Source organism: Salvelinus namaycush, chromosome 27 (genome assembly GCF_016432855.1).
Source record: "Salvelinus namaycush isolate Seneca chromosome 27, SaNama_1.0, whole genome shotgun sequence".
In the NCBI taxonomy this organism is placed as follows: Eukaryota; Metazoa; Chordata; class Actinopteri; order Salmoniformes; family Salmonidae; genus Salvelinus; species Salvelinus namaycush.
Genome location: NC_052333.1, coordinates 3,835,911 through 3,848,234, shown reverse-complemented (window position 1 = coordinate 3,848,234; position 12,324 = coordinate 3,835,911). Strand labels below are relative to the sequence as shown.

At 46.3% G+C, this 12,324-nt stretch overlaps 1 protein-coding gene across 1 annotated transcript in view; it reads right to left on the bottom strand.

Moving 5' to 3' along the window:
* LOC120022498 (protein 4.1-like) overlaps window positions 1–12,324 on the bottom strand; it is a 61,819-nt gene that overhangs the window by 34,604 nt on the left and 14,891 nt on the right. Inside the window, exons 6-10 of the mRNA XM_038966440.1 lie at window positions 11,386–11,473; window positions 8,709–8,861; window positions 8,428–8,525; window positions 6,466–6,717; window positions 4,418–4,438 (exon numbers count right to left, since the gene is read on the bottom strand). Coding sequence (XP_038822368.1) covers window positions 4,418–4,438; window positions 6,466–6,717; window positions 8,428–8,525; window positions 8,709–8,861; window positions 11,386–11,473 — 612 coding nt within the window. The remainder of the gene's footprint in view (window positions 1–4,417; window positions 4,439–6,465; window positions 6,718–8,427; window positions 8,526–8,708; window positions 8,862–11,385; window positions 11,474–12,324) is intronic.

The window sequence follows — 12,324 nt, the reverse complement described above, 5'->3', positions numbered from 1 at the left end:
CACAACATAATGACATACTCAACACAACATAATGACATACTCAACACAACATAATGACATACTCAACATAATGACATACTCAACACAACATAATGACATACTCAACACAACATAATGACATACTCAACATAATGACATACTCAACACAACATAATGACATACTCAACACAACATAATGACATACTCAACACAACATAATGACATACTCAACACAACATAATGACATACTCAACACAACATAATGACATACTCAACACAACATAATGACATACTCAACATAATGACATACTCAACATAATGACATACTCAACATAATGACATACTCAACACAACATAATGACATATGCACACACACAGGTGCACACTCGCACCTTATTAAAGGCAGTTCCTCGTGCGACCACCAGGGCGCAGCGAAACGACATAGACTAGAGCACGTACCTGTAAGGATGGACGACGTGACAAATGGAACAGGCCCTTGGGAGTAGGAGGTGAACAATCCAAACAACTCAAACCAGTCAACCATCACTGGCACTGAAGAGAGTGAGAACCGATCAGAGACAGAATCCTATGTGGCCTGAGACTGGTGTCATGTGACCACACAAAGTGTGATACGTCTATAGAGGTAGAAATCTTCTTTATAAAAGCTGCTGCAAAGCCAAGTGAGAACACAACGAGGCCAGAACACAACAAGGCCAGAACACAACGAGGCCAAAACACAACGAGGCCAGAACACAACGAGGCCAGAACACAACGAGGCCAGAACACAACGAGGCCAAAACACAACGAGGCCAGAACACAACGAGGCCAGAACACAACGAGGCCAGAACACAACGAGGCCAGAACACAACGAGGCCAGAACACAACGAGGCCAGAACACAACGAGGCCAGAACACAACGAGGCCAGAACACAACGAGGCCAGAACAACAGATCCATAGCTCAGCAAAAAGTATTTCAGAGGAAGACGCAGACAATATGAAGCTGTGGTTATTATAAGAGAAGCGTAGGGGGAAAATGCTATGCTCTCAATAAGAAGGTCCCACTTGTGAAAGTTAAGACGTTTCTGACTTATGAAATTTAGGACCATTCTTCTTCTGCTGTAGCGTCGTAAAGTTATTTTAAGTCTCCTGCCATTTACCTCAAGGAACAGTGGGTGTCTTGGGACTGACGGAATCCCACAGGAAGTCATAATGATTTAGTTCAAACACAGGCTCAGCGGCTGCCGTGGCTAATAATGTAACATTGTCCTCAGGAACCAAAGCAAAGACACATATTCCAGCAGGCATGTTAAGTCTGGCGTTGTCTCGTGAAAAACAAGGTCAGTTCCTGGGTGAGTAAGCGCAGTGGAGGGAGGGCTCTCCTTCAAAATGGACTTCCTGTATGTGCTTGGGGTTTCTCAGGATCCAAAGCAAAGCCACATAATATCCCAGCAGACATGTCAAGCAGCTTGTCAAGCTTGAGACAACCGCCAGGTCATTTCCTGGGCGAGTAAGCAATGGGTCAGTAAGTTGCTCTTCCCATAGCTACCTGGGGGTGGTGGTATGAGTGATGCAGGCGGGTCGTGGTCCAGCAGCACAAACCATCGGTGAGTGGTGAAGGTTGGAACAGGGTGGAACAGACACAGAGCATGCTGGTTGGTTAAGCTACAGTAGGGTTATGTTTAGCAAAATTCAAGAACCTTTACAAAATTCACAGGTTTTCCAGAAATCCGGCTGGAAGATTCCCGGATTTCCTGCTTATTCCGGGAAACATCCAACCGGGATTTCTGGTTTTAATTACCGAAATTTTGAGAAAGAATTACCAGAATTTTGGACATCCTTTAGAAGGAGGATCAGTGGCAAACAAAGCGTGGCCAAACCATTCAGTACCTGGTGGTGTCAAATAGACACGCTTGTCCAATAACAACAACCAATCATCACCCCACCTCTACCCACTGTAGTTTGGTTCAGTCCACCACATATCTTACTCTCCTGGTCGGTGGCCTCAGCTCCACCCTCTTCCACACCACTCTAAGGAAGTGCGCCTCATCAGCACAAACCACTGGTCTCCTCTTCCTCCTTCCTGGTTCTCCTCCTGGATCTCCTCCCGGTTCTCCTCCTGGATCTCCTCCCGGTTCTCCTCCTGGATCTCCTCCCGGTTCTCCTCCCGGTTCTCCTCCTGGATCTCCTCCCGGTTCTCCTCCTGGATCTCCTCCCGGTTCTCCTCCTGGATCTCCTCCTGGTTCTTCTTTATTATGACACCATGTCTTCTCTCTGTCTCTGTGACAGCCTCGCGCTTGACCTGACGGGGATGTTGCTGAACCGGAGACGATGTGACTGGAAAGAAGGCCAGCTGTCAATCATGAAACAGCTACCATGCCAACCAACCACATTCAGCTTTTAGTTTTAAATGTGACTTTTTATGATCTCCATAGAGAAAGAAGTCTCCTGACTTCAAAGACATTCCTCAATGACTACCGGTTAAATAAACTATCAAATACCAACTGTTCAACTGTGGAACTAATACAACTCTTGATGAGTCGGGACTCACACTGTAGCATGCTGAGTGTCTTAATAAGGACAGGGAGGTCTGATGATCCAACCTGATATCCTCCTCTCCCTGAGACCTGCCCCCAACCGTCCACACCTCAGCAGGAACGTCAACAGCTACTGGAGGTGTCGGGAGGAGCAATAATTATTACAGTAACGCAGGTAGGTAGCCTAGCAGTTAAGAGCGTTGGGCTAGTAACCGAAAGGTCGCTGGTTCGAATCTCCGAGCCGAGGAGAAGAAAAATCTGTCTGTGCCCTTGAGCTCCTGTAAGTCTCTCTGGATAAGAGCGTCTGCTAAAATGACATAAATGTAAGTAAAAAGGTTGAGATTAAACGATTAGGAAAATGATGATTAGGGACTAGAAAAGTATTTCGGTCCTTGAAAAGCTCCTGATCTAAAAGCAACAGCTGAGGCCATGAACAAGACAGAATAACAACAGTTTACTGCACTGTGCTATAGAGACCAGTGGGTGGCAACATTGAGCTGAGAGTCGAAAGCTGACAGAGCAGGTCCTGAAATTCACAGTTCAGATGCAGTTCAGGAGAATAGATAAACAAGTTCCACTAGTCTGGTTGTCCATCACACTGTGTTCAGCTCACTGGGTTGGTTGACCATCACACTGTGTTCAGCTCACTGGACTGGTTGACCATCACATTGTGTTCAGCTCACTGGACTGGTTGACCATCACATTGTGTTCAGCTCACTGGACTGGTTGTCCATCACACTGTGTTCAGCTCACTAGTCTGGTTGTCCATCACACAGTGTTCAGCTCACTGGGTTGGTTGGCCATCACACTGTTCAGCTCACTGGACTGGTTGACCATCACACTGTGTTCAGCTCACTGGACTGGTTGACCATCACACTGTGTTCAGCTCACTGGGTTGGTTGGCCATCACACTGTGTTCAGCTCACTGGGCTGGTTGGCCATCACACAGTGTTCAGCTCACTGGGCTGGTTGGCCATCACACTGTTCAGCTCACTGGACTGGTTGACCAAAACACTGTGTTCAGCTCACTGGACTGGTTGGCCATCACACTGTGTTCAGCTCACTGGGCTGGTTGGCCATCACACTGTTCAGCTCACTGGACTGGTTGACCAAAACACTGTGTTCAGCTCACTGGACTGGTTGACCATCACATTGTGTTCAGCTCACTGGACTGGTTGGAAATCACACAGTGTTCAGCTCACTGGGCTGGTTGGCCATCACACTGGGATAACACTAACACTGGCCTGCATCCTAAATAACACACTATTCCCTATGTAGTGCACTAAAAGTAGTGACCAATATTGGGAATAGGGTGTGATTTGGGATGCAAACCCAGTGTTCGTTCTCTGTGTGAACCTACACTACATAGCCAAAAGTATGTGGATACCACTAAATGTTGGAACATTGCTGCTAAAACGGCCTCCACTTTTCTGGGAAGGCTTTCCACTAGATGTTGGAACATTGCTGCGGGGACTTGCTTCCATTCAGCCACAAGAGCATTAGTGAGGTCGGGCACTGATGTGGCGTAATTAGGCCTGGCTCGCAGTCGGCGTTCCAATTCATCCCAAAGGTGTTCGATGGGGTTGAGGTCAGGGCTCTGTGCAGGCCAGTCAAGTTCTTCCACACCGATCTCAACAAACCATTTCAGTATGGACCTCACTTTGTGCACAGGGGCATTGTCATGCTGAAACAGGAAAGGGCCTTCCCCAAACTCTTGCCACAAAGTTGGAAGCACAGAATCATCTAGAATGTCATTGTATGCTGTGGCGTTAAGATTTCCCTTCACTGGAACTAAGGGGCTCGAACCATGAAAAATGGCCCAAGACTATTATTCTTCCTCCACCAAACTTTACAGTTGGCACTATGCATTGGGGCAGGTAGCGTTCTCCTGGCATCCGCCAAACCCAGATTGTGTGCGGCTGCTACTGACGAACAGTTTTTGTGCTGACGTTGCTTCCAGAGACAGTTTTAAACTCGGTAGTGGGTGTTTCAACTGAAGACAGCACTGGGTGGTCCCGTGGCCTACCACTTCACGGCTGAGCCATTATTGCTCCTAGACGTTTCCACTTCACAATAACAGCACTTACATTTGACCGAGGCAGCTCTAGCAGGGCAGAAATTACGAACTGACTTGTTGGAAAGGTGGCATCCTATGACGGTAACACATTGAAAGTCACTGAGTTCTTCAGTAAGGCCATTCTACACTCTACAGTGTTGGTCTATGGAGATGTCATGGCTGTGTGCTCAATTTTATATACCTGTCAGCAATAGGTGTGGCTGAAATAGCCGAATCCATCAATTTAAAGGGGTGTCCACATACTTTTGTATATATAGAGTACCTGGAGAGAGACAGATACTTCTAATATGCTTTTCTACTCTAGTTGTGTTGTAGTGTGACAGGCAATTCTACTCAGAGTCTACTGTAGTTGGTTCTAGCATGGCAGGAAATCTCTCTTAAGAGAACAGAAACAAATAGAGAAGATATATTGTAGACTCGGAGTGACATGACAGATAATCTGACCAGGGCCCAGTGAGGTAAGGTCACAGGTCATGCATACTGTAGCCAAGTAGGAATGCATTTAAGGTGGAACTAAAGTATTCAGGGGGGTTGAGGCGGGACAGGGTCTGAAGGCCTTAATTGTCGGAGTAGAGGACCTTGTACATTTCAGGTAAAATAACAACCCAATGTTTATCTCCCCGGACAAATTAACTAGCAACAGCAAGCTAGCTAAATGTCATGAATGTTTAATGTGTTTCGACCTGTCCCCAAACTAATATAGCTGGTTCACAGTTAGTTTTGGTATTTTAACCTGTGTGTCTTGATCGCATCTGGTGGGTATAGACAAAATCAACATGCGCACGATGGCGGATGCACGTGCGGAGCCGGTTTGGTCAGCATGTTAGAGGTTGAGAAGAGGCCAGCGAAGAGAGGGTTAATAAACCCTGAAGTGGGCCAGTACTGTTACTGTACCTGAATGTAATGTTACTACAGAGGTGGGTGGTTGAATTCAAGGTAATGTTACTACAGAGGCGGGTGGTTGAATTCGAGGTAATGTTACTACAGAGGGGGGTGGTTGAATTCAAGGTAATGTTACTACAGAGGTGGGTGGTTGAATTCGAGGTAATATTACTACAGAGGTGGGTGGTTGAATTCAAGGTAATGTTACTACAGAGGCGGGTGGTTGAATTCAAGGTAATGTTACTACAGAGGCGGGTGGTCGAATTCAAGGTAATGTTACTACAGAGGTAGGTGGTTGAATTCAAGGTAATGTTGCTACAGAGGTAGGTGGTTGAATTCAAGGTAATGTTACGGCAGAGGCGGGTGGTTGAATTCAAGGTAATGTTACTACAGAGGCGGGTGGTCGAATTCAAGGTAATGTTACTACAGAGGCGGGTGGTTGAATTCAAGGTAATGTTACTACAGAGGCGGGTGGTTGAATTCAAGGTAATGTTACTACAGAGGCGGGTGGTTGAATTCAAGGTAATGTTACTACAGAGGTGGGTGGTTGAATTCAAGGTAATGTTACCACAGAGGTAGGTGGTTGAATTCAAGGTAATGTTACTACAGAGGTGGGTGATTGAATTCAAGGTAATGTTACCACCGAGGTGGGTGGTTGAATTCAAGGTAATGTTACCACAGAGGTGGGTGGTTGAATTCAAGGTAATGTTACCACAGAGGTGGGTGGTTGAATTCAAGGTAATGTTACCACAGAGGCGAGTGATGGAATTCAAGGTAATGTTACTACAGAGGTGGGTGGTTGAATTCAAGGTAATGTTACTACAGAGGTGGGTGGTTGAATTCAAGGTAATGTTACTACAGAGGTAGGTGGTTGAATTCAAGGTAATGTTACCACAGAGGTGGGTGGCTGATATGGTAAGCAGTCACCCTCTTCTTTCCTCTCTGGGAGGGGCTGGAGTAAACACAGAGACTTACATCTTGCTGGAGTTAAACAGGGACAAGTCAGACTCTCTCTCGCTCTCTCTCTCCACATACACCCCTACCCCACCCACAGTCCCATTCAACAAACCTTCGTCCAGGCTGCGTGAGTTCCTCTTGCTGGCCGAGCGTTGGAACAGGGGGGCTGGCCTGTCAATCATAGAGCTGGCCTGGCGGGTCTGGGCCTGGGTCCGCCCACTGTAGCGGAACTTAGAACCCAGCGCTAGGAACTTCCTGGGAGTGGTAGCCACCTCAGTCGAGGTCAGTCTGGACAGAGGAGGAAGAGGAACATTTCTATAAATATATACATCTAATATATAAAATTCTGCCGTTTGATTGCAAATATGCAGACAGAGTCCAAAGGAGAACACACAGAAGGCTGTTGTATAAAACACCTGTCTCCACATCTTCAAACTAAGGGCAACCATGGCATCCGTGACAAAGAGGGAGAGGTATACAGGTAAGATAGTCTAGCTAGCTACATTTTCAGATATGACATGCTTCAAATTTTGTCAGAAAGTAATTTCCATTTCAAGTTAAAGTGTACTGTTAGCTAGCTAGTTAACGTTAGCTGGATGGCTTGCTAGCTAACGTTACGTGTATGATCTGTGTAGTTATATTATTCGTATCTCAGAGCCATTTGCATTGCTAGTTATAGTCTAATGTTAGCTAACTCACATTGAACCTGGTTGGTTAGCTACCTGCAGATTAATGCAGGGTAGTAATGTCATGAGTTGGGATTATGGTTCATTGTTTAGCTAGCTAGCTACATATCTAAACAAAAGACTCCACTATGCAAATAACCATTTCAATAGAATGTTCATGATGTCACTGTGACAACTGTTGATAGACGTAGCTGGTAAATTCGCTCTGGCTATCTACTTCGATTTCAGAGCACTCTCGTCCGAGTGTGCCAGAGTGGAGAATAACTGATACATTTACGAATGCTCAACACCCGTTGAATATGGCCAGTGTCAGAAAAGTTGGCAAAAAAACAAATTAAATTGTTGCCAGCAGCACAGTTACAGTCACCAACGCTCTGGATAACATGAAAACAGCCTAACCAGCTCTGCTAGGGTGAGTAAAATGGTCAGAGTGGGGTGTTCTCTCATTTGTGTCTGGAAGTAGCTAGCCAGCTAGCCAACGTTAGCCAGTTAGCTTGGGTGCTTGACTGCTGTTGTTAGGGACAGACCGCTCGGATCAAACCTACTCCTCGGCCAGAGCGTCCAGTGTGCGCTCTGAAGGCTCCGAGAGCGAAAGGCTCTGAATTTACGAACGGACAATCTGACAACACTCTGAGTTTACGAACGCCCAGAGCGCACTCTGAGCCCACTCTGGCACTCCAATTAAACTTTAAAAAACACACCCATAGTATAAACCAGCCTTTAGTCTTGAAATCTTTGGTTGTTTGGTACATGGCTTCACATGTGAATCCTTAATGAGATGGGTGGGGCTAAGGCTTTAGAGGGTGCGAACGATGCTGAATGGGTGTAGACAAAGAAGAGCTCTCCAGTAGGTGTACCAAAACATCCAAGGGCCATTTTTCTCAAAAGTGATGTTACAAGTTTATCAACTTTCACAGCAGAATTACTTTCCCATTGTTCCACAACTGTAGTGTATGATAAACCATTTTCTAGCTCTGAGTCTCTACTTTTATCCAATGTCAAAAACACAATTTCAAATGTAGCTACATAAGACCCGAAATCGAGCCGGTTGGTCACAATTTAGCTTTTAAATATAGCTAAGTACATTAACATTTTAGCAGTGTATTCCACTAAGGTAGGTAAGACAACCACATACAGTATTAGTCATTGTGAGTAAGTAAACTACATATAACTACTATATAGCCATACTAATAATGTATTACTACTGTAATGACCCTTTTCTATTTAATACAATAAAATAATAACGTGGTGTTCTTCCCAAGTTACAATGATAGAACCTATCATGGGGAGCTTCAACAGTGTGTTCTCTTACCTGAAGAAGGTGTGATGCTCCACACACACTTTCCACAGCTTCTTGGAGGCCTTGTAGTTTGGCAGTCTGAAACCGATGGCGCTTTCGTAATGCTCCAGCTGGTTGGAAACAAAATCATGATGATGGCCGCACTGCACTAGATCCACTATACCTATTGATTTGACATGTAACTCAACTTTTACTTATGATTACTGTACTGTCTATCTGACTCCTGGGAGATCAGGCCTCTTGTGGGCTAAAAGACAACCAAATAAACAACCAAACACATAAATAACGTTGACCTCTGAGGGGCGTATCTTGATGAAGAAGCTGCTGCGTTTGTAGGAGACCTTGAGGACTTTGGGCCAGGGGAAACGGTTGATCCTCAGCTTGTCCTTGTAGACCATCAAACCCCCAGAACACACACCCAGCATGATGTCCACTCCATCTAGATCCTGGAGAAAGGGATGGGAGGATGGAGAGGGTGGGAGAGAGGGAGAGAGAGAGATTTGAGAGAGAAAAAGAAAGGATGGAAGAGTGTGTGAGTGAGTAAGAAAGAAAGACAGAGAATACAACAGCTAGATGTCCATTTGCATGATTGCTGACATTATGCCATTGACTTGGCCTGTGTGTTAATGCAATGACAACATTCATCCACCGGGAGGCAGCATCCATCTCCCTTTCAGCATAATGACTTCCATATTTTATTTTAAATCCCCGGTTTTGATGCAAACAGATTGACCTCATTTCTGCTACTAAATCTGTGCTCTGACAGAGGCACGCGTTTCTCCCTTTTTTGGGAACAGACACAAACACTGACTTCACAGCTGACGTAGGTTACACTGCAGCAGGCAAGGAGGTAGGTGGGTGGGTGCTATAACCATGTTAAATACTATATACTATATTTGCATCCCAAATGGCGCCCTATTCCCTATATAGTGCACACCTTTTGAGGAGCCCTGGTGAAAAGTAGTGTGCTATGAAGGGAATAGGGTGCCATTTGGGACGCAACCCATATCTTCATCGTCATCGTCATCACCAAGCCTTCTCTGCTCGGTGGTTAATAGGACAGATGTGATATAACTGGCCTCCAGTGGACAGACAGGAGGACACTGAGGGACAATCTGGGCTGAAACACCTGCATGCCTACCAACGCGTCATCATACATGGAGGTAGAACATAGTCAAATACATGGAGGTAGAACATAGTGGAATATAGTGGTTGCAGGTTGAGATTTGAAAACAAGTTAGAACCTACTTATATTCACAACATCCACAACAATGTGATGTTAACACACAGCATCTTCCTTTTGACTTTTTAGTCAGCTTGTCTCCACACGGAGCCTGTCAGTTTCTGTGTTGAATAAGTAATGCTCTGCAGGTTGGGGTTGGGGTTGTGATCCTACAGTACGTTACCATGGCCTGGGTTATGACTCTACATTACCTTGGCCTGGGTTATGACTCTACATTACCTTGGCCTGGGTTATGATCCTACATTACCTTGGCCTGGGTTATGACTCTACATTACCTTGGCCTGGGTTGTGATCCTACATTACCGTGGCCTGGGTTATGACTCTACGTTACCTTGGCCTGGGTTATGACTCTGCATTACCTTGGCCTGGGTTGTGACTCTACGTTACCTTGGCCTGGGTTATGACTCTACGTTACCTTGGCCTGGGTTATGACTCTGCATTACCTTGGCCTGGGTTATGACTCTACATTACCTTGGCCTGGGTTGTGATCCTACATTACCTTGGCCTGGGTTATGACTCTACATTACCTTGGCCTGGGTTGTGATCCTACATTACCGTGGCCTGGGTTATGACTCTACGTTACCTTGGCCTGGGTTATGACTCTGCATTACCTTGGCCTGGGTTGTGACTACATTACCTTGGCCTGGGTTATGACTCTACGTTACCTTGGCCTGGGTTATGACTCTGCATTACCTTGGCCTGGGTTATGACTCTGCATTACCTTGGCCTGGGTTATGACTCTACGTTACCTTGGCCTGGGTTATGACTCTGCGTTACCTTGGCCTGGGTTGTAACTCTACATTACCTTGGCCTGGGTTATGACTCTACGTTACCTTGGCCTGGGTTGTAACTCTGCATTACCTTGGCCTGGGTTGTGACTCTACATTACCTTGGCCTGGGTTGTAACTCTATGTTACCTTGGCCTGGGTTATGACTCTGCATTACCTTGGCCTGGGTTGTAACTCTATGTTACCTTGGCCTGGGTTATGACTCTGCATTACCTTGGCCTGGGTTATGACTCTACATTACCTTAGCCTGCGTTGTGACTCTACATTAGCTTGGCCTGGTTTGTGACTCTACATTACCTTGGCCTGTGTTGTGACTACATTGCCTTGGCCTGGGTTGTGACTCTACATTACCTTGGCCTGGGTTATGACTCTGCATTACCTTGGCCTGGGTTATGACTCTACATTGCCTTGGCCTGGGTTGTGACTCTACATTACCTTGGCCTGGGTTGTGACTCTACATTACCTTGGCCTGGGTTGTGACTCTACATTACCTTGGCCTGGGTTGTGACTCTACATTACCTTGGCCTGGGTTATGACTCTACATTACCTTGGCCTGGGTTGTGATCCTACATTACCGTGGCCTGGGTTATGACTCTACATTACCTTGGCCTGTGTTGTGACTCTACATTGCCTTGGCCTGGGTTGTGACTCTACATTACCTTGGCCTGGGTTGTGACTCTACATTACTTTGGCCTGTGTTGTGACTCTACATTACCTTGGCCTGGGTTGTGACTCTACATTACCTTGGCCTGTGTTGTGACTCTACATTACCTTGGCCTGTGTTGTGACTCTACATTACCTTGGCCTGTGTTGTGACTCTACATTGCCTTGGCCTGGGTTGTGACTCTACATTACCTTGGCCTGGGTTGTGACTCTACATTGCTTTGGCCTGGGTTGTGACTCTACATTACCTTGGCCTGGGTTATGACACTACATTACCTTGGCCTGGTGCAGGTCCACTCCGTACATGGCTAGTTTCTTGGCATTCTCCAGAAAGGCCATGTCTGCCTGTGCTGGACTCATCGATCTGTAGACAGGACAGACACCATATTAGCAAAGAAGCAACATGTTATCATACAGTAGCATGAATGACTCTGGCATTACAGATTCATTATAAGTAGCACATTCCTGCTGTGACACTGATTTACATAACACTGATTTACATAACATTGATTTACATAACAGTGTACACAGGTGACCCTATGCATCCAGTACAACCCCCTCCCTCCTAATCTGAAGGTCTTGTGTGTGGACATTCTGCTGAGTATACTGGGAACATTTGTCTCTAAGTCAGTGTGTGTGTGTGTGTGTGTGTGTGTGTGTGTGTGTGTGTGTGTGTGTGTGTGTGTGTGTGTGTGTGTGTGTGTGTGTGTGTGTGTGTGTGTGTGTGTGTGGACATTCTACTGAGTATACTGGTAACATTTGTCTCTAAGTGTGTGTGTGTGTGTGTGTGTGTGTGTGTGTGTGTGTGTGTGTGTGTGTGTGTGTGTGTGTGTGTGTGTGTGTGTGGACATTCTACTGAGTATACTGGGAACATTTGTCTCACAGCTAGCTAGCTGCCACCGAGTCACCCAGCCCCGAAGCTAGCCCCGAGCCAGACATCCTGAGCCCACAGCCTACTCTGTGATCACTCGGCTACTCAGCCGATGCCTTCCGGACTCTACCCCAACACTGCTAGAATCCACTACTCCACCGGATCCTTGACGTAAGCTCTGGACCTTTGCATCGGATCATCGCTGCTAGCTAGCTGCTACCGACTGGCTATGGTGGCTAACGCACCTGCCCCGAAGCTAGCACCAGTTAGCCGCGAGCCAGGCGCATCTCCCGGCTAGCAAACTAAATTACTACAACTACAATACCTCTTTCGCCATCTGGCCC